Genomic DNA, 22,402 nt, shown 5'->3' with positions numbered 1-22,402 from the left:
AGAAACTAAAAATGCATTCCAAACAAAAGCTCAGGTCTTAGGAGGTTAAATCTAGTCTTGGTCCAAGTCCTAAGATTCAAATGTTTATGAGCTTTTGCAACATTTTAGTCATTTTTAAACCTTATAGATTTTGTCCAGATTTGATTGACAAAACTTGAAAATGTTTAAGTCCAGATTTAGTCAGTAAAAATACTTACATTTTAGTCCTTTCTATCAGTCAAGACATTTCAAATTTAACCAGCCAAACAGTAAAAATGATATTTATGTGAAACATTGATTTTAATGCTCTATTAATACTAACATTAAAAAATATCTTTATGAAACGTGCTTATAGGCCCAGGGGAGAAATATCATGGATTCTGCATATCCATCGCTAACATTTTAGTCTTATTTTACTGTTGTTTTTGTCTTATTTTTTAGTCTTGAATAACGTTTTTAGTCATGGCTTGAGCTGATAAAATTAACCCCGTAACAAAAAAGATAGCAGCACAGTCAGAAATAAGTTTTTCATACTTTTAACTTTAAAATATGATGGTAAAAGAATTACTAAGACGATGAAAGAAGTCAGAATTAGAACCTCACAAGTACAAAGTAAAAGCCCTTTTTTGATTATGCCTAATTTTTCATGCATCTTTTTTTTTCTATTTTGGCAGAAATGGGCTTCCATACAAAAGAACAGACTAGCCAGAACCAGCAGCGAGTTCAGAAAACAAAAAAGGAAAACAGAAAAAAACAGACCCTGAATTTCTTTATGTGGATTAAAATAATCTGAGGTAAGAAAAGGAAACATTTTACTGATATGTAGTTAAATAAAATGTTTCTTTCGTCTTGTTAAAATATGTAAAAGAGGATTTAAAACAGAGATTCCCCACTTGTTTTGCAGCACTGTTTCTTTCCAGTTTTTATGTAGCAGTGAGTAAATGTAAAGTCTGACTTTATGGACAACATTAAACACTAGATTCACACACACAGGCTCCGCTCGCACTCGCATCTGCTTTCTAATACATTCTGTACAAAAAGCAACCCTGAGTCTCGTCAGTGGGACGCCTCGCTCGCCTCATTCACGCACACACGACACTGGCCCCTCCTCTGACACACAGGTGACTCTGACACACAAACAGCTGACCGCTCTCATTCTTTTGCTTGTTCCTGGAATCATGTTGGCGTTTCTGTGAGTTGTTGTAAGTGGAATGGAAACCCTTGCCGTGACAGAAAAGTGTGGAGGTGACAGGGAAAGGGGCTGAAGGGTGGATGGAGGTGTTGGGCGCAACGGCCGATGCTAACAGTCTTTTTTTTTTTTTTCTGTCCCAAGCTCCCGCCTTTAGAGCTTACAGAGCATCCCGCCGTCTCCTGCGCTCGCTTCAGCATGACTGGTCGCCTCTTTAACTTAACGCCCTCTTGTCCGATCAAGAGTAGATAGTGATGACCTCACTTCCTCCTCCTCTGACCAACAAGACGCGCTCCAAACCTTCAGTCAGGACTTCGAGGAACTCCATGTCTGATCACAGAGTTAAAGGGGCTTTGTTGTTTTAGTATGATGAAGTACGCTAACATGTTCTATGAGGCAATAATAACAAAGTTGAAGGGCTGATTTTTGAGATGTCCTCTTATAACTCATGAGGATTTAAGTAGCTGTGCATCCAATGGTTTTGACTGGATAATCTAGGTTCAACATAAATCCAAGTTTCATCAGAAATTCAAAGTATTGGCTTTACTTTTCTGAATATTTGAGAATATCAAGGTGGCAGAAACAACTTCTAATAATGCTGCTTGTCATTCTACTGCTGCTTCTGCTTTCACTACTTCTGCTATTTCTCTACCGCTACATCTGCCAGCCCTTCTTCTACTGGCCCTTTTTCAAACCCTTCCTCTACTGTTGCATCTTCAACTGACTGTATTTGACCCTTTTCTTCTACAGCTAAATCCTTTAACTTTTCTGCTCACTCTGCAATGGCTATGTCCTCTACCTCTTCTTCTAATACTGCTACGCCTTCTTTTTCAACACCTTCCTCTGACACTTCATCTTCTACTGCTTCTTTTCCAAAGTCTTCTTTATTGCTAAATCTTCTACACTTACTTTTCCCACAACTTCTTTACTTTTTGTCCTTTCACTCCTTCTTCTTGTGCAATATCCTATACTCTTACCAATACTTCATCTTTTACCCCTGTTCCTTTTTAAGCTTCTTTTTTGCTGCTTCCTCTTCTAACCCTTTAACGCTTTGTCAACCTTTTCTTCTACCGCTTAATGTTTGGCTACTTTTCCACATCTACGTCTACTGTGTCTTCTTCTCCTTCATTATTTTATTCCACAGCTACATTTTCTACTGTGTCTTATTCAACATCTTCCTTTGCTTCTTTTTCAAACTCCAAGCGACCACTACATCTTCTAATGCTTCTTTTTAAGCCTCTTCTTCTTCTGCAACACCTTTAACCCCTCACAGGTTGTTTCCACCAAGCGGTCCGGCACAGTTCAGTGTGGAATGGCACGTATTTTTTTGCGTTTCCATAAAGCAAAAGTTGGAAAGGGTCCCAAAAAACCGACCTGTATCATCCCACTTCTAAGCACCCTTCCGTAGGGTCACCAATCTTACCTATCCTTACCAAAAAGGTGGAGCTACACATACAACAATAGGGGGTTGTACTGACTTCACGTCAGCACATGACACTGCTGCAAAACACGGAAGTCTGCTCTGTGAGGAGCAGGCGAAAATGGGAGATATTTGGACTTGATGGAGATCCAAACTGTTTCCTAGTCTGTGGATATTAGTATCTGACCACAAATCAAGTTTCCTGATGTTTATCTGGACCTGATTTTAAAAACACAAAGCAGAGCCTGAAGGCTCACATCAGCCTGGTCTACCTGCGATGGATGTGAAACTAAAGTAATGCTGAAGTTTTGTGAAAACGAAGCCTTAGAACCGTGGATTCTATGTTCTGTCGCGAGTTATTAATCTACTTCTTACGTTAGGTAACCTGTGAAACCATTGCTCTGTGGTTGTTGAACGTGCTCGTAAAACTGCAGACTATTTTAAAATGAGACGTGCATCCAGGATTTCTGACTTAATCTAGCATGATTTTAACACCAGCTGAACTTTAACTTTGTTTTTAATTCGGCTAATTCTCATAGTACAGCTCTGAACTTTTATACGTTGTCCTATAAACTGTTCTAGACTAGATATATTCACTTATTAACGTACAGTTACAACTCAAACCGTTTCTGCACACATATTCCATCAGCTGAAGAGCTGTGCTGACAGTGGTTAACATAATTAATATGTAGTAATTTTTTTAAAAGCACTTTCAGCTGAAATAAAGCTGTTTACTGCTTATTCCCTACTGATTTCTGTTGCTCATCCTTTTATAACTCTGCGGCTGGACCAGCAGACTCATGCTGCATGTGACTTCACATTCATTGCCTTTACAGCCTGCCCACCAAGTGAGGGCACGGGTGTCTGTGGAAACACAAACTATTTTGGGGTTTAGCATACCAAACCATACCAAACCGGACCGCCTGATGGAAACACGGCTTAAAATACACCAGATACGCGTTTGGTCCGTCTCCGCTCCAGCACGGTAACAGAGCAGATAGGTTTTAGTTTAGTCAATGAGAGAGTTTCCACCAGCTCCGCTGCTCTGCATCTCTCCTCCAGTTCTGGCAGTTCGGAGCCCACGTTGGGCTTCTATTTCTGCCGGACGTTGGAACCCTGCACATAAATTCAGCACAGAGCAGATTGAATGGGGCAGGAAGTGTCGCTGAAACCAAATTAAAATATCTGGTTAAATTTTAGAATAAAATACTCTGTGTTGATGCCAGACTGTATTTCCTTTCACTACATCAACAAAAAGTCTTAATGGGGCACAGCAGAGCCCGTAATCAACAGGTCAGAGGAGCAAAAAGAAGCGCATGTATTTATAAAGAGTTACTGACCCATGGTAGAAGCAGAAAATTCTACATGAAAGGGAAAAACAGAGACAATTCAAGTTCATCCTACTCCTGCAGTTCAGAACAATAGCTTCACGTGTTTATTATGCTTTAAGGCACTTCAGTAGTTTCTACTCGCATGGCCAGGTGTGATTCTGTAACTACTGCGAAACTCCTCTGTGTCGCAGGTCTACATCATCTTCTGCTTCTTTCTCAACCGTTTCTTCCACTGCTCTATTTTCTACACCTATTTCCCATAACTTCTCTTTCTCACCCAGCACATCTTCCATCCTTTCTTCTTCCACTACTTCTCCTTTTTCCTAGAACTGTCTCGAACAGCCACATCTTCAGCTGCTTCTTTTCTACCCCTCTTCATCTCTAATGAAACAAAGTGTCACTTTAAATGTATCATTAGGTAAAATCAGGGGAGTGTGACATGTAAAGGATACAATTCTCATCTCCCTCTGTGTTCTTTGGAGGTCCGGGCATGTTGAGCAGGACCAGCCTGGCATCATGGGACTTGTTGACGATGACCTCGTTGAGTTTGACCGCGGTGTGCATCCGCCTGACATTGGAGTGATCCCTGAATACCAAAAAAAACCCAAAAAAAACCCACACAATTAATGACCTCTTTTAATTATACTGTTAACAGGCAGACGTTACAATAGATTATTGTGTCTCTCACGGCCGGATGCTGAGCATGTCTCTGAAGCCCTCAGGTGTGGAGCAGCCAGAGTGCGTCGCTCGGTATTGCGCTGCCTTCTCTTTGGTCCAGGTCATCTGGACTCTCCGATGGTGCTCTGAGCTGCCGCTGCTGCTCGCCGGCCTCTCTCGTTCACCGCCGTCTGTGTCGTCGTCGTCGTCTGATCCGATGCTTGTCAACCTCAGCATTGAGTTACGATCTTTCACCAGCTGGGCCTGTTTTGTTTTTATTTCAACAAACACACAAAAACATTTTATTTTTCATATCATCTAACATTTTTTTCCATTCTCTGCCTCAGGATACTCAATCCCTGCTTCCCGTCCTCGCTTTTGTGCTTCCTTACCGGTCTGTCAGTTGAGGTTTGTCTAGTGTAGCTGGAGGGGGGGGTATACCTACAAACAACAAAAGCCAAACTAACATGCTGAGACAAACACTGACTGCATCTAGTCTAGCAGAGGATCTAGAGGAGAACTACAGGGATGACATCGGACACAAAGAGTCAAAGGGACGTTTAAGATCTTAGTTTTCTGAGGTTATATTTGCTCTTATGTAGATTAACCTCCTTAACTGCTAGTTAAACACTCTCTGAATAGTTTAAACAAATGTTTTTGGCTAGAAACAAGTGGGATAAGTAGGTCTGTCCTGTTGGGATTTTATGTTAGTGCTTTTTCTGCGTGGGTCATGAGGATTCGGCTTTTTCTAAATACAAGAAATGGGGGCTCTAAGAAAAACAAATTGGAAACCATGGTTGATAATTATGAGGTAAACTTTGTTTTTGGACTTTATATAATCAGAACCTTCTCAAAACTTAAGTGGATGATTATCTAAAATCAAGAATTGAATTCAGTCAATCTGACATTTTTGTGCTGATCTCTATGACAAACCACAGTCAGAAATTATTCTCTGGTAGCAGTGACTAATCAGTGCTATGACTACGTGATACCTAAATGTGGATCAATTAGTGGATTGACAACCATCTATTTTGGTTGTATATTGAAAGATTAAGAATTCATGACAGTTTTTCAGCAGCTTGTCCAGAAGGGTCTCTATCTAGAGGGGTCTATAACTAAACGTCTCTATGTCGAACAGCTGATTGTTGACTAAAGTGAAACCAACTTACATCATCAAAACTCCAGCGTACCCGCTAAGAAGACCAGTGACAAAAGAAAATGAGATAAATCTTCAATAACAGTGATAACAAACTGTTATCCTTTTAAAGATGCAAGAAATCAAATCTCCTAAATCTAATGCAACTCCATACAGTTAATGGCCATCTTCAACCTATCAAACATGACTCTCCTATCCTATGATGTGTCATAGGATAGTCATATTTTGACCTCAGATTAAATGCAGATGACTCACACCTATTTAAGGTCCTGTGACCTCTAATGCTACGTTTCCATGAAGCAGTCTGGTTCAGTTCTGTTTGTTTTTTATGCATTTATTTATGATTTCACTGTTAAAAGATACCAAAATACGGCACCCTTGTGTTGGGGTACCAATCAGACTCTAAAGGGTGGAGCTAGACCTCCTGCAGTCTTTTGTTTGGTTGAGAGACATGAAACTTGGCGTTAGCTCATGTAGGACATGGTGGTCATGCACCGTGATCAACTGATAGCCAGTTGATCTTGATTATCGCCTTACAGCTTCCACAGCCAATCACAGCTCTTTCTCTCAGCACAGTGGTGTATTTAAATGACGTATTTCTCACTAGCCCCTGCATGCATTAATGTTAATGAACCACGCTGCCGTTATCAAAGCTTCATCTCCTCCACCCCAGCCTCCTCCTGTATAGCATAAAGCTTGTTGCACCCTCATATTCAGTCATGCTACCATTTATTGGATCTATTTCTTTTCAACTAACTTTACTGTATTCAATACACATTATTATAAATATATCCATCCATATGGGGGTTTCTAGTCATGCTGCTTGACTAACCCAGGGAGCATTTTTGGTGGAAAAACCCAAAACATGTCATGTTTGTACTCAGCTAAACAGCTTTTCTACCTCATTTTGTCATAAAAATACTTTCAAAAGGAAATATTATTTAGCAAATACACCTTGTGGGGTACTGATTAAATCAAGATAACTCAATTCAAGACCACAAGTTAAAAACTGTAGCAATGTGCCATTCACAAAAGAGCAAGCTCTTATATATGAACGACAAGAGTCAGCTCCCATGTGAGAGCAGGTTTCCTTTATCATTTTTGCTGTTTTTCAGCTGACTTAAAAAAAGCCAAAATGGTTCCAAATGGAGGGCGGTTTGGGAGTCTTAAGACCGGCTCCTTAAATATCTAATAAGAGTCTGAATTCCCATTACTACAAGGGAAGCTGAATGGAAGATGGCTGTGGAAACACAAGCAAGATCAGGGTTCAATGTACCAAAATTTCAAATCGTACTGAACCAAACGGAACAGCTTGATGGAAACCTTTAGTCTCTCTCTAACATCGGGTTTTAACCACAGGTGAAAATAATCTTACAAGTTATTTACAAGTTATTTCTTGAGTTCGAAACACCTTGAAAACTACTGAGACCCTCTTCATAGTTTGCCAAAGCAGGATGTTTCCATGTAATTTATATTTGAATTTCATTGACATTTAACACATCATATTGTTAAAACAACATGATGAATGGTCATTTTTACTCACAGACAACTTTCTTTCTACAGACACTGCCACATCATCTACTCACATCTCTCTACAACCACTGATCTCACCTGAGACTTTGTAGCACCTGCCTCTGTCCTACCGCTGCTGATGATAGAATACCCCTGATAAAATGATGCATGACAACCACAAATACATCACACCAGCTCATCACTGAGTACATAATGTCCCTTATACTGCTGGAGAATCATTTCATAAGACTTAAAATCAACTTCAGGGAGTTATTTGAAGAGATTTGGGTTGGAGATGGTTTGATCACTCATAAGCATTTCTACACCCTTCATTCTTACTAAATATTGTATTCTGACTCAGCCTACCTCTCTCTCCCGGTCTGATTTAGAGAGTCGCATCTGTCGGAGCATCTGAGACCTCTGCTCCATCATCAGGGTCCGTTCATAGGTGTATGCGCTGATATCGCTGTTATGCTGAGAGGAGAGATAAAGAGAGGGGTAAAGACAAGAAAACAGCCACAGAGATCAGCATTTTAACCCTTGAAGAGCATCACTAGTTAGGTGAACAGGGGAGCTACAAACATGGCAGAAGGCTGGGCAACATTTGTTGAGCTATTTTGAACATTTTTCTGCACTTTGTAAAATGTTTATGACTTAAAAATCGAAATATTTCAGTAAGCATTAAGAAAGCATCACAGCTGCTTGCTGTCAAGTTTTCCATCTTGAGTTGTCAGTTTCTAAATTAAATACAAATTTACAGCTCGCTGCATGGCTGAGTCTAAAGAGGGAAGAAAATACAGAGTTTTCAACTTTTTTTAGTTGTTGGATATCTCGTAGCGTCTAGAAAAATATAACTTGATCCTAAGAGGCATACCATTTCAACAACTTCCACGTCAGCCTCAATGCGGAGATGATAGAGGAATGTTGCCAGATCCTTCTTCATCTGGATGGAGTTATCCTCCATCTGGGCCACCGTAAAGATCCTCATGCCGCACTTTCGCCACACCTGAGAAGAGAAAAGAAAATCTAAACAAAAAAAAAGTCTATTCTCATCTGTCTTAGTTCCATCAGCGCATAATATGTAAAAGTTAAAGGTCTATCGTCTAGATTTTTCTGGTATATTTCAGGTTGTTGTCCTGCTGCATAACCCAAGAGTGCTTGAGCTTGAGGTCATGAACTGATGGCCGGATGTTGGCCTTCAGGATTTTCAGGTAGATGGCAGAATTCATTGTTCCATCAATCACAAGCAGCAAAGCAGCCCCAGACCATCACACTGACACCACCATGTTTGACTGTTGGCATGATGTTCTTTTATCAAATGCTGTTATTTTTACTCCAGATGTAACGGGCTGCAAACCTTCCATAAAGTTCAACTTTTGTCTCGTCAGTCCACAGGATATTTTTCCAAAAGTCTTGGGGATCATCAAGATGTTTCTTGGTAAATGTGAGATGAGCCTTTGTGCTCTTTTTTGTCAGCAGTGGTTTTGGCCTCTGAACTCTCCCGTGATGCCATTTTTTTCCCAGTGTCTTTCTTATGGTTGAGTCATGAACTCTGACCTTAACTTAGGCCAGTGAGGCCTGCTGGTCTTCGGATGTGATTCTAGGTGCTTTTGTGACCTCCTGGATGAGCCGTTGTTGCACTCTTGGAGTCATTTTGGTTGGCCGACCACTCCTGGGAAGGTTCACCACTGTTCCCAGTTTTCTCCATTTGTGGATAATGGCTCTGACCGTGGTATGCTGGAGTCCCAAAGCCTTGGAAATGGCTTTGTAGCCTTTTCCAGACTGATAGATTTCAATCACTTTGTTTCCCATATGTTCTTGAATTTCCTTGTACCGTGGCATGATGCGTTTCTTTTTGAGATCTTGTAGCCTACTTCACTTTGTCTGATAGCTTCTATTCAAGTGATTTCTTGATCTAACAAATCTGGCGGTAATCAGGCCTGGGTGTGGCCAGTGAAATTGAACTTAGCTTCCCAAGAACAGTGGTTAATCACAGTTAACTCATGATTTAACATGAATAAATAAAATCACCATTTAGAAACTGCATTTTCTATTTACTTTGGTTGTCTTTGTGAGATATTAAGATTGGTTTGATGATCCAAGCATTCAAGTGTGATAAATATGCAAAAAACTCAGGAATCAGAAAGGGGTAAATACTTTTTTCATGGCACTTTATGCTGGATTCATCTATATCTGAGGGTGGCTACTCTCTTTCATGCACTCCAAAGAGGAAGAATAATTTCATACTTTATGTTGGCGCAGCAGGAAGGGCAGCAGCATGAGCATCCCTCCATCATGAACAATCCACCACACGTCGATGTAGCCGTCTGTGCACGGCTCGCTATTGCTTGGAAAAAGGGAGATGTTTTTGGGCACCAGCAGGGCCAGGTGAGCTGCTGTTGTTACCCGCACTGTGTCTGAAAGGAAGAGAGGGGGCGCTGTTAGCCTGCAAACTCTGAATGAGTATGAGATTGGGAAAAAACTACCCTAATCTCTACCATTGTCTTTAAACTCACTGATGAAGGTCTTCCAGGCCTGTGGATCCTCGCTCTGCCTCCATGCATGCGGCCAGCCCATCACCACTGTGTTTGGTTTCATCCCCCCGAGCCCGCTCGACTGAATCATATGGCTGATTCCCTCACGCGGCTTCTGAGCCACGATGCACTGAGTGAAACCTTTCACTCTCTCTTTATCCATCAGATGCTTCAGAGTCTGAAACAGGACAAATTCGGGGTTTGTTTAAAAATTCTCTGAATGAGTAACTTCCTGGATTTGAAATACCACTGACCCTCTCACCTGTTCAGCAGCGAGAGCCTCCCCGTAGCTTTGGAGGAAGTTTCCAGAGACGACTGTGCCAACGATGGTCAGGCCCTTTCCCGCCTTCAGCTGGCTGGCAAACGTCAGCAGGCGAGGAGACTTGACGTGGGCGTCCTCATCCAGTTTAAGTAAGACCAGCACCTGGGGCCTGTGGGAGGAGATTAGTGAGTGTTAATGGAGGTTTATTTTGGGAATCGTGTGGCTTTTTGCTGCTTTAAGAAACTCTGTTTGTCACAGTTTATAAGCCTGACCCCTGGGCACGGATGGATTTCTGCACTGTTGATTTTTAGCTGAGTCAATGTGCACAGAGTAAGGCAAGAAAAACAGAGTGAAACTCAAACCATTTCTCTTTGAAAACCTGGGTTGCCTTGTTCTTGCTCATGGTGGATAAATGTGGGGTCTCTATAATTAACATAATATAAATGTTTGTTCTAGACCAGGAGTTCTCTAGCCACAGGACCCACCGCAATGTCTTTAGTTACAAATTGCCACCCAAATGTTTGAAAGTTTTTAATCAGATTTATTTAGTGAAAAATGTTCCAGTTTGGACCTTAGATGGAACAAAACATGCAACTAAACAAAGAGCCAGAGCAAAAAGACAGTCTACTCCATTTTCCTGTCAATTTAAGGAGCTGTTATCATGGAAAAGGGAGTTTTGCCATCCCAGGAAAAGGAGAGAAATTAGTTGAAATATGAAGAAATCATTTAATCTGATCTATTATCACAATAAAACAGGATCCAATCAGGACACAACAGACAGTGTGACAAAAAAACAGATTCTACATCTTTAATTATGATGCTGAAACTACAGGTGCATCTAAAAATATAGAATATAATGTTAAAGTTCATTTTTTCCCCCATGATTTACTTCAGAAAGTTACATTTCCATTTATTCTAGATTCATCTCATACAAAGTGAAATATTTCCAGTCATTTTATTGTTTTAATCTTCATGATTACGGCTTACAGCTCAAGGAAATCAAAACCTACTATCTTAAAATATTAGAATATTAGGGAAAAGTCCAGTTTGCAAAGGTTTCCTAAGCCTTCATTCTCTTACTCTGGTTCAGTTCACACAATCACAATCATGGGGAAGACTGCTGATGTGACTCTTGTCCAGAAGACAATCATTGACTCTCTCCACAAGGAGGATAAGCCACAGAAGTTCACTGCTGAAAGGGCCAGCTATTCTCAGAGGCAGTATCAAAGCAGATTCATGGAGAGTTGATTGGAAAGAAAAAGTGTGGTAAGATAAGGAGCTCAAGCAACAGGGATGAGCTCAGCCTTCAGAAGATCGTCAAACTAAGCAGATTCAAGAACTGAGGGGAGTTCACAAGGAGTGGGCTGAGGCTAAAGTCAGTGGATCAAGAGCCACCACACAGACCAGTAAATGGACTACAAGTGTTGTGTTCTCAGCATCCATCACAGTCAGTGATGGGTGCCGTTGGTCCACTGGTCTTTCTCAAGTCCAGAGTCAATGCTGTCAGCCATCTACCAGGAGATTTTAGAGACCTTCCTGCTTCTATCTGCAAAGAAGCTTTCTGGAGATACTGATGTCCTTTTCCAGCAGGACTTGGTACCTGCCCACAGTGAAGCCAAAACTACCACAAACTGGTTTACCGACCATGGTGGCACTGTATTTGACTGGCCAGCCAACTGGTCTGACCTGAAACCCGTAGACAATCTCTGGGGAAACGTCAAGAGAAAGATGAGACACCAGACTCAACAATACAGACGAGCTGAAGACTGCTATCAGAGCAACCTGGGCTTCATAACACCCCAGCAGTGCCACAGACTGATCGCCTCCATACCAAGTCGCATAGATGCAGTAATTTGTACATAAATGAGCAGAATTTTCCAGAGGGTCAACAATTCTTTTTTTTTTTTTTTTTGACCGTTAATGTTTTGAGATAGTGAGGTTTGATTTTTGTAAGCTGTAATATGTAATCATCAAGATTTAAACAAAAAAAAGTCCTTAACTATTTCCCCTTGAATGAGATTACTCCAGAATACATTGATGTTTAACTTTTTGAATTAAATCACGGGGGCAAAAATGAACTTTTTCATGATATTCTCATTTTTTGAGATGCATCTGTAGATGTTTTATATTGAATGTGGTGTGAGTGTGTGTTAAAAGCTGCTGTACCTCCAGTTTTTGGTGTGTGGTGGCCCCTCCTCCAACCTCAAGAGGGCGTAACGAGCTGCACTGAGCGAGAGACCCCGGATCCCATCCCCCCACTCCTTCTCCGCTCTGTCAAAACACAAGTGCAGACAGAAGAATAAAAATCTTAACTGTAGTATGTACTGATTTATACTAAAACCTCCTTAAACACAACCAAAAATAAAATGAGCCACTGTAACTTACCCATGATACTCAATGTACTTGTAGATCATGCCGGCGATCAACATGGCAACGATTGCGTAGTACCAGGAGGATATGAACATCAGCGCCAGGCAGATGGTCATCCCCAAGAATGATAACGTCCTGTGCACAAAGAAGGCACGGGTCAGAGTGTTTTTATACACTAGTGGTTATCTATGTGCAGGTGTGAGTGCGGTCGTACCAGTGGTAATAGGAGAAGCGAGGCCTCCAGTTGGGTGTTCTTAGGAGAGTCTGGAGGCCACAGGCGAGGTTTACAAACAGGTAACACATGAGGAAAAACCTGCAGAAGGAAAGGTGATTAAAGGGGAAGGTTCCAGTAAAGATAACAAACACAAACATGTGCTGCAGCGTCTCACATTGTTAGAATTGGAGCCACCAGGTCTAAAGAGGCGATGAGGATGCCGAGCTCAGCGATCAGGGCGGTGAGCAGCAGGGCCCAGGTCGGCTCGCCGTTAGCTTTCCCATGACCGAACACCTGAAACAAACAGACATTCAGTTAGTCGTAATGACTTAAGATGGAATCAGGTCAGATATTAGAGCTGTGCATTTAACGATCACAATGCAACAAGATGGGTTTCATCCTCAGGTTTCCATATCCATACACATAGTTACTTTTTATCAAGGCGAGCTGTGAGATAAATATTAACTTCCAAAGTCAATGTAAATTTTATTTCATTGTAAGGCAAAATAAATGAGTGATATATCCTTCGGCAAGTCCTTGAATAACCAAAGCTTACATTAACTCACGGTACCAGACTGAGACATCATTGTCCAAGTCTGAGTAATCAAAGTGCATATGTGCATCTCTCACCCGCAGGAAGGGGATGATGTTGTCCTTGGCGATGGCCTGCAGGAGCCGGGGGGCCCCGGTGAGCGACTGAAGTCCTGCGCCGCACGTGGAGAAGAAAGAGCCGATCACGATGACCCAGGGAGAGGGCCAGGCCAGAGTCCCCACCACCAGATTTCCTCTGACTGAGTCCCCGAATCTGCAGGAGGGAGACAAACCCACACGAATATTTCAGTAAAAACTGCTCTTTCACAGCACAGTAGAGTGCAAACAAACATACGGAGTTAGGTATGAGCGCATGTGTACTCACTTGTCTCTGAGGACAACCCCATCAATGCAGGCTCCAAACAGAACAACGCTGCTCAGATCTAGTTTGAAAACGCTCAGGAGGACACTTAAACCACATGTACCCTGAGTGACTTTCAGACACAACAGTACATTAGAATAAGCCTTAAATTCAGAATAATGTGGGCACTGACACAAAGTATAAAAACAGTAAAACAGCAAAAAATAAATAAATAAATAAATAAAAAATCTGTTTTACACTGATATTGGGAGAAAAAAATGTAAAAGGCTTTTAGGGTTGCACAGAGCAATATGTATTTTGCATGTGCTACAGCAAAATTGGTCTTTGCTACGAGGTTTTTGTATCTCAACGAACTGGTACTATGAGAGGCGGCGAGAGAGGCGTAGGCTAAAAGTTTTTTGCACATTACTATCAAGACTATCAACCTCTATAGCACCAGTGTTGTGGGCAAAAACATCAACAAACAGCCCTGGATTTCTCTGCTATTTCTGTATGAAGTCTTTAATGATTTCAATGTATTTTTTTTTAAAGGATACAGACAAGGGAGGTGGTGAGGATGGCGAGGATGGTTCCAATGGGGATGGAGCGCTGGGCATCTTTCAAATCTCCTGACCGGTTTGAACCTGCCATGATTCCTGAGAAAAAGAGAGACGATCAATTAAATTTACACAATTCTAATATATTTACACAACTTAACTTCTACTTGTATTACTTAGTAGTTTTGTTGTAGCATCGTGTCTAAATTCCCTCTTTTGAACAAGTTATGAAGCAAACAATGTGTGCATTAACAGCATGCTTGCATTAAGCTGAATAAATGTGAGTTTATTTCTAAATCCAGCTTAAAAGGAGGGGAAGTAAAGACAGTGCTTACCTGTGACGGAGGGGAAGAAGATGCCGACCAGAAGGGTGAAGGAGGTGGTGATGTCAGCGAACACGTAAGGCTGATGCATGGAGGCCGGGTGTGCATCGGGAGATGAGTCGATGGAGCCTTTCTCCACCACGTCTCCTTTGCTGAGGTAGGAGCTCCACAGGTTCTCTGTGAGGAAGAGAATTAACCCAAACATTAAAAAAAAATCCATGCAGTCGTGATGATCTTCATGTATTTGTTTGATTTTTTTGTTTGAATATATTTATTTAACTCTCTCCTTCTCCCACATCCTATGATATCTTTCGGAATATTATCATAGGAATCATACTATTTTTCACTTACTCCTTTATATTTTAGATTTTATAATCTTCTACTGTAACTGCCATTCAAGATCTACCTGTGTCATTTTGATTTTTGTTATTTTTTTCTGTGTTCATGTTATGTTCTTCCTTTCTTGTTTCATTTTACAGAGCTCCTACTCTGCTCTGATTCTTGATGTTTATTCTTCCCTGAGTTTCTGCTCTTGCTGTGTGTAAAGCACTTTGTAAACAACTGTTTTTAAAGTGCTATATAAATAAAGTTATTATTATTATAGTTTTTGTTTCATCCTACCAAAAGAAACATGAACCCAGTTTTGTGCAACTGCGTGCACTTGGGATGGCACCACCAAGTTTTAGCTGTCAATAGTGACACCGATCATATGCTGCAATGCAATGAAACCTCCTACAAATGATGATGATGAAACCTGATAAAAGCAGCACAAAGTGATCCTTACTCAGTCAGCGACATGCCTTAACTGACTGTTTAACAGACCAGTACAAAAACCTCCCAAGGAGCAATGCAACAAGTTTCCAACCTGGTCCAGGAACTCTTAGGGGGTGCCAGAGATTTTCAAAGTGGTACTCGTTTTGATTTACCTTGTACCTTGAGTATTTTAAAATCACATTCTATATTAAAACACAATTTACCTGAAATGGTCCCACTGGCCAGTCCAGGAATCCCTTCAATCTCTGAAAAGTTGTTGGAATTAAAGTATTTATCACAGGAAGCGTTGAGCTCTGTGCCCTCACAGAACTGCTTCCAAAGATACGTGGTCTTTTCTGCTGGTGCAGGACTCAGGCTGGGGTTAACAGTCGGGTTTATGGTGCTGTTTTCTATAGGATGACACACAGCGAGTCAAAAAGACAAATACACTTGTCATGATTTTTGTAATAAATTCAGTGTAAGCCTGCTCCCTACCATTGATAACTGTGTAGTTGGCGTCTGCTCTCTCTGCCTGCTCGTTGATCTGGAGCAGGATTGTCTTTGCACATTGGCGTTCCAGGACTTCATGGCCGCTAATCGTTCTGTTTCCCAGCATGCACACACTATAGAAAGAAGCATATACAACAGTCAATAACTACAGGAAATAGTGATACATTTTTGAGAGCCGATGATCAAAACTTACGGGAAATGTGGCGGTTTGAAGGCAGAGACCAGCGCTCCGATGTAGATGGAAACAATGGAGACGATGACGCAGGCCAGGAAGATGGAGGCCAGTTTGTTGACATATTTTACCCCAACAAAGACCAGCAGAGACATGAGAAGGAGGCAGATGGAGCCGTAGACACGCATGTTGTTCAACATGGCTGCCCCTTCACCCTCAGGGTGCTTGGACTCAAAAATGGCTGCCTTGGGTGCGATATACATCTAGAAGGAGGAGGCAGACTTTAGGCTTTGGCTTTTGTCACAGGCCTTATATGAATTGTAGTTAAAACCTGGATTCTTTCTTTTCTCCAGCATTAGTTAAGAAAAAGTCTATTAGGCTATGAGAAAATACTCCTACTTCTACATGAGTAAACATTTTGTTACACACTTTACTGTCTAAATCACACATTTCAAGCCTTCAACTAAACATCATGATGCTAATTTGAGAAATCATTTTTCCATGCAGACTAATATGGACAATAAAGTTTAGGGTATGAATACCATCACATCCAGCCAGTTTGCAAAGTTTTAAAGTGCTTTACACCTGCATCCTTTTAAATGGCCATAGCTACGCTAGCTATGTAACATAAGCTAATGCAGCTAAACTAGCTTTAGCAATTTGAGCTTTAGCAGTGGGGGCTTTAGCCAACGTAGCTAACGTTAACTAAGCTTTGCAGATAATGTAAGTATGTATCTCAAGTAGCTGCTTTGTGAGCTAAGCTTAAGCAAAGTTAGCTACGTAGTTATGCCTTCTGCTAAGATAGCTTTAGCAACATGAGCTCTAGCAAAAGGGTAACTTAGCTACACAGATACTGAAGATAAGTAGATAACGTAGCTGCTTTGAGAGCTTAGATTTAGCAAAGTTAGCTACGTAGCTATGTCATCTACCACTAAGTTAGCTTTAGGAAAGTGAGCTTCAGCAAACATAGCTAAAGCTTATTTAACTAAGCAGATACCGTAGATTACGCAGCTGCTTTGTGAGCTTAGCCTTAACTCCATCTATGTAGCTTACGCAGCTAACAGAGCTAAGTAAGCTTTGCTAGCTGCATTTGATTGTTTACATGGAGAACAACCTTTTTTCCTGTTAGACTGCTGATTCTGCATTACTAAACATTTTGTAATCGGGTTTTGCAGGTTTTGCAGGTCAGGTTTTTGACTTTTAACTTTTGGTATCCTAACCCTTACCGTAACTCTAACACTAAACGAAGGTGCATAGGGAACCTGATTTTATTTCAAAAGTTTCAGCCTGTATCTCTGTTCTGAAATACAGAGCGTCTCAGATAAATAGTCTGAGATTGGCCGTCAGAAAGGAGCAGTCTGCAGCCAGACTGTGTTGATAGTGTCAAGCTGTGCTGCCCCTAAAAGATGATATCTATGCTCTCTGTTCACTGTTGTTTACATCAGAGCTTAGATGGACCATTTGACTTGGATTGAAAAAATACGTATTAGGAATTACTTTACCAGTCTCATAACTCTAGCGCCCAGATCTGAATTAGTCCTGTAGCTGGCTAATCGTGCACATCCCTATTCACAGCCATGTCTTCCTTCACCTCAATAAATCTCCCTTGCCAAACTGGGCTTTTACTTAAAAAAACTGGAAGTGCAACTGGCTAAATCCAACCAATACGGGAGGTATTCCCACCCGTCATTATCTTAACCAGGCTGTAAGCATGTTTAATCCTGCTGCAAACATGGTCATTTAAAGACGGGACCTAATGTGATATATTGAGTTTTTAAGGCAGTCTCATGTGGAGACTCCAGGAACTGCATATTTTTTTGTTTTGTTGCACTTCTGGAGTGGCAACATTTTTCAAAAACCGATTGTATGTCTGGTAAAATCATCATCATGAGGACAAAGTGTGATTTTCCACAGTTATCCAGATCTTGATTCTTAAACCTACTGTGACTTAATAAACACACCATAAACACAGTAATGGTTTTCAGACTCACCAGGAGGATCTCAATGGCTCCAAGGATGTACATGGCTCCCGCAAAAGTGGTGCCCAAGTAGAAACACAAGCCCACCGCACCCCCAAATTCAGGACCAAGAGAGCGACTGATCATGAAGTAGGCCCCGCCGGCTGAATTAGGAGGAGAGAACAAGAGAGAGAGAGTGGGGTGGTTTGAAGAAATGGAAATGAAGAGGCAGAAAGGGGGAAGTGGTGGAGGAATAAGTTAAATTAAAGAGAGAAAGGCAGAGATGGAGAAGAGAAGATGGGACATAAAAACAGAGAGAGAGGGTTGGATGTTAGTGACATTATGGTGTTAGGAGGTAAAGAGAGAGAAAAGAGAACAGCTGATGAGAGAAGTCGTCCTATGCTTGAAGAAATAAGCATAATGTACTACATGAAACATTGAAGAAAGAAGACAGAGAAGATCTTTGGTCAAATAGTATCTGCAAATTAATGTCCTGAGTGTCTACAACAAGCCTGGGTTTAGCTAAATATGCCTGGAGTAAACTATTTTCTTTTGGGACTGAAAAAGCAAGAGATAGTACTGAAAAAACATTTTTCTGTCAAGTTTTCTTCTTATTATGCGTCACAAGTTGGTTAAGGATGATGCCACATCAGCTCTGTGACAGAACAATCATGACCTGGGAACAATGATATTTATGATTTGAGGTCTGAGAGGCTCTGACGCATTTTGGTGTAGGGCTGAATGAGTTTGGAGCATAATCTAAATGTGATTCTTTTCTGATATAATGATTTAATATGCAATCACTTTACAAGTTATGTATTTTTCAACAAACATAAGCAATATATCATTCTATATTATAACCAACACAATATTCAATACATTAACATTGTGACTATAAAAAGTATTCACCCCCTTGGGTGTTTTAACCTTTTTGAGTTTATAAATCAATCATGATGAATATAATTTGGCTTTTTGTGGACAAAAAACCCTCTTTAATATCAAAGTGAGAACAAGTTTTTCAAAGAAATGTTAAGTAAATAAAAATATGTAACATAAAATAAGTGACTGAACAAACATTTACCCCCTTCAAGTCAGTATTTAGTAGATGGACCTTTGGCTGCAATCACAGCTCTGAGTCTGTGTGGTTAGGTCTCAAGCAGGCTTACACATCTGGATGCTGCAATTTTGCTTCATTTGTCTTTGCAAAACTGCTCAAGCTCTGTCAGGTTCCATAGGGATGGGGCATAAAGAGCCCTTTTCAAGTCCAGCTGGGCTTTGACTCGGCCACTCCAGAACACTCACCTTCTTGTCTTCAAACCGTTTCTGTGTAGCTTTCATGTCATGCTTTGGGTCTTAGTCTTGCTAGAAAATAGAACTTCTCCCTAGTTGTAGTAGTTCTCTTGCAGATCCAATCAGACTGTCCTCAAGGAGCTTTCTATATTTTGCCTCATTTTACCCTCCACCTTAAAAGCCTCCCAGGGCCAGCTGCTGAAAAGCATCTCCACAGCATGATGCTGCCACAGCTGTGCTTCACAGTGGGGATGCTGTATTTGTGTTTGATGTTTGATCAATTTGACATTACACAGATTTTTTTTTTTTGTAATTTCTTTTTGTCAGAAAAAAAAGTATATTGACCACAATTGATTTATAAAATCAAAGGGGGTGAATATTTTTAGGCTCTGTAATTCTTAGGCTCAGAATGATTAATTTCATATGCATTTATCAGAAACAAAGTTGCATATCTGTACACTTTTTATATGGGTTCATAAATCCCTAAGTAAAAACCAGCTTGAATTTATCTCTATACCACTAGTACACCAGGCAAGCTATAAAATAAACACTAGACTGTATTTGCTGATACAATTTGAACCAGGTATAAAACAGAGTACATGAATCATACAGTAAGAGAAACTACATATTCACTACAGATTTTCAGCTTAAAATTCAGTGTTTGGCTTCCAAAATGAAGCCCTTCAAAACAAAATAAATGCACTGATATTGTTGTAAATTAAACTATATGTGAATAAATAAATGAATAGATTAATCTTTAAAAAAGCAGCCACACTAAGAAGAGAAAGGCTCATTTTATTGTGGGAGGCTGGCTGCTCTTCTGATACTCTCCTTCAAAATAAAATTCAGGCAAACCATAACCTTAAATTATGACTATAAAGCAACTTCCTTTTTTATTACTACAACTTTTCCCTTAAGACTTTGTTTCTTTAATATCTTTGGTACTCGTCAAACCACAGTAGGGTGGTGAAATAAATCAAGAATGCTATAAAACCTATTCCTGAAAGATCACTGTAGCATGCACCTCTAAATGGATTCGTAGGGCCTAACTTCATTCAGGAAGCCAAACACTCTGACACATGACATCTTTATATCAACCACAGTGAGCCACCGTCCATTCATACAGCATGAACTACCATCAGAGACTGGATGGTGAAAGCATGAAGCTGCTCAGGTGAGAAAAAGAGCATGGAATGAAATGTCATGTTAGATTAACTTTCTATGTTACTGAGCGTTTTCCTTTCTACGTTCAGTTCCTCAAAATGTCACAAGCTGCTGGAAATATCACACTACTTTGACATTTGGGATATTTGTCTACGGGCGATCCAGTGAGGGGTAAGAGTCAGTTATCCTGGGTTTGTAATGTGTTCAGACAGACAGGAAGAGGCAGACAGAGAGAGAGATGGGACAAACACAAATAACACTCATTAGGAACAAAAAAGAACAAGTAGATTAAAAGTACTGCTAGCTGGAAGATGAATGGGAAAACGTTGGGAAATAAAGTGGAAAATTGTAGATTTCTAAATTCTTAACTGTGAGACTCATCATATCCTTTAAAGCACATTATTAATGCTGGATCCCCTGATATAAATAACGTTTATGTTAGCAGGCAAAGGGACAATTATTATGCTTTAATGAGCAGAGCCCCTTTAAGGAATATTTATATCTCTAGGGGTTATTTAGACTTTTAATGGTCAGTGATTTTAATCCCCACTAAGCCCACAAAAGGGTAATTTTTCATTTATTCCCTAGTCATTATTGCAGCTGCATTAACCCTTTATCATGAAAAAATCTGCTGTATAATGTTTATAAAAAGCCTAAGGGTTGTGCGTTTGTTTCCAGCAGCAGAATCACTGCTTCTGTGTGAGGATGCTATAAAAGTGATGACAGTACTCCTGTAAACAATGCAGATCTAATTTGTCAAATAAAAGAACCTGTGAAAACAGAGCTTACCCTTTAGACATGCTTTTACTCACACAGCATATGAGTGCAGAAAGCTACTGCTCTGTAATGTGCAGCTTGTACTGATGAAATCTATGGTGATGCACAGTTTAAAAATACTTGAATTCTTCTCTCTGGAGCTTAAAAATGTACTGGACACAGTGAGAGTCCATTAGGCAAGATCAAGCAGCAAATAAATATTTGCAGCCTATCTTAACTGATTAAGATAGCACAGAAAAATATTGCCTCAAATCATCAGATCCTGTCTAATAATAGTCGCTGAATACTTTTTTAAAAACAGCTCATCTAAAGAAAGGAAAAGAGAGTGTATACAGGCTAGTGTGCCAGCATGTGCCTTGTATGAATTGCTTCTTGTATGAAGTGATTTTCAATGGGAACATTTGGGTCTAACATATTTTTGTTAGAAAAGCCTGAGAAAGTGATTTTTGCACAATATGTCCCCTTTAAGGTGCTTGGTAATAGTAACTGTATTAGCCAGAAGACACAGTGCATCCAGGAAGTATTTAGACCACCCTTCACTCTTTTCTCCATTTTGTATGCTACAGCCTGATGCTACAGCCATTTAAATTCATTTTTCTCTTAATAATCTACACTCAATGCCCAAAATGTCAAAGTGAAAACAGAATTTTAGAAATCGGGCAGAGTGGCTAGACAGAAACCTCTCCTCAGTACAAAAAACATTAGAGCTCAATTTGAGTTTGCAAAAAACTCCAAATGAAAGCCAAGTGGGCGCTCATGCATTTTGTACTGAGAGGCTTCCGTCTTGCCACTCTGCCAGAAAACCCAGATCAGTGGAGGGCTTCAGTGGTGGTTGTCCTTCTGGACCATTGCCCCATCTCCACACAGGATCTCTGGAGCTCAGTAAGAGAGGCAGTCTAGCTTCCGGTCATCTCTCTTACGGATGCTGCGTTCCTTTTGTCATCATAACTCATATTCAGACTTGTTTTCTAACAGGAGGCGGCGAATGGACCATCTCCCAAAGCCGTATTTACAACTTGTGAACTCGTTCTTTTACGGCACACCCTGACCTTGACCACACAACATGGCGGCACAAAGTATTAAGTGTAGTAAAAGCTGTGATTTCAACCTGTTTTCAGAACCTTTTGCTGTTTCTCTGTGCACTTTTAGAAACTGTAGACACAGCACTACCCTGCGGTTGCATGTAGCAACAGTCTTGTAATGCATGAACTACTGTGCAATGTGTTGTTTTAAAGGCTCATCGGCTAGCAACTGGTCAATGTTGCTAAAAACAATGACTGGCTAACGCAAGAACGGCATCAATCGTCTTTCCAGCTCAGATGACCAGCTCTTGGAAGAGTCCTGATTGTTTCAAACTTCTTCCATTTGGAAATTATGGAGGC

General features: G+C 40.6%; 1 protein-coding gene across 3 annotated transcripts in view; it reads right to left on the bottom strand.

Moving 5' to 3' along the window:
- Nucleotides 1–499: 499 nt before the first annotated feature.
- The window catches only part of LOC121504242 (solute carrier family 12 member 6-like), a 40,987-nt gene continuing 19,084 nt past the window's right edge, over nt 500–22,402 (bottom strand). For all 3 annotated transcript variants that reach the window (XM_041778936.1, XM_041778935.1, XM_041778937.1), the window contains exons 7-26: nt 17,823–17,953; nt 15,853–16,094; nt 15,645–15,772; nt 15,374–15,559; nt 14,409–14,573; nt 14,074–14,172; nt 13,541–13,598; nt 13,255–13,429; nt 12,800–12,918; nt 12,625–12,723; nt 12,426–12,545; nt 12,207–12,311; nt 10,041–10,209; nt 9,761–9,956; nt 9,492–9,661; nt 8,119–8,250; nt 7,611–7,718; nt 4,608–4,840; nt 4,372–4,505; nt 500–1,498 (exon numbers count right to left, since the gene is read on the bottom strand). In XM_041778936.1, coding sequence (XP_041634870.1) covers nt 1,407–1,498; nt 4,372–4,505; nt 4,608–4,840; nt 7,611–7,718; nt 8,119–8,250; nt 9,492–9,661; nt 9,761–9,956; nt 10,041–10,209; nt 12,207–12,311; nt 12,426–12,545; nt 12,625–12,723; nt 12,800–12,918; nt 13,255–13,429; nt 13,541–13,598; nt 14,074–14,172; nt 14,409–14,573; nt 15,374–15,559; nt 15,645–15,772; nt 15,853–16,094; nt 17,823–17,953 — 2,861 coding nt within the window. In that variant the 3' untranslated portion in view covers nt 500–1,406. The remainder of the gene's footprint in view (nt 1,499–4,371; nt 4,506–4,607; nt 4,841–7,610; nt 7,719–8,118; nt 8,251–9,491; nt 9,662–9,760; nt 9,957–10,040; nt 10,210–12,206; nt 12,312–12,425; nt 12,546–12,624; nt 12,724–12,799; nt 12,919–13,254; nt 13,430–13,540; nt 13,599–14,073; nt 14,173–14,408; nt 14,574–15,373; nt 15,560–15,644; nt 15,773–15,852; nt 16,095–17,822; nt 17,954–22,402) is intronic.

The sequence above is a fragment of the Cheilinus undulatus genome, linkage group 22 (genome assembly GCF_018320785.1).
Source record: "Cheilinus undulatus linkage group 22, ASM1832078v1, whole genome shotgun sequence".
NCBI classification, from domain to species: Eukaryota; Metazoa; Chordata; class Actinopteri; order Labriformes; family Labridae; genus Cheilinus; species Cheilinus undulatus.
This window is presented reverse-complemented; position numbering and strand designations above follow the sequence as displayed.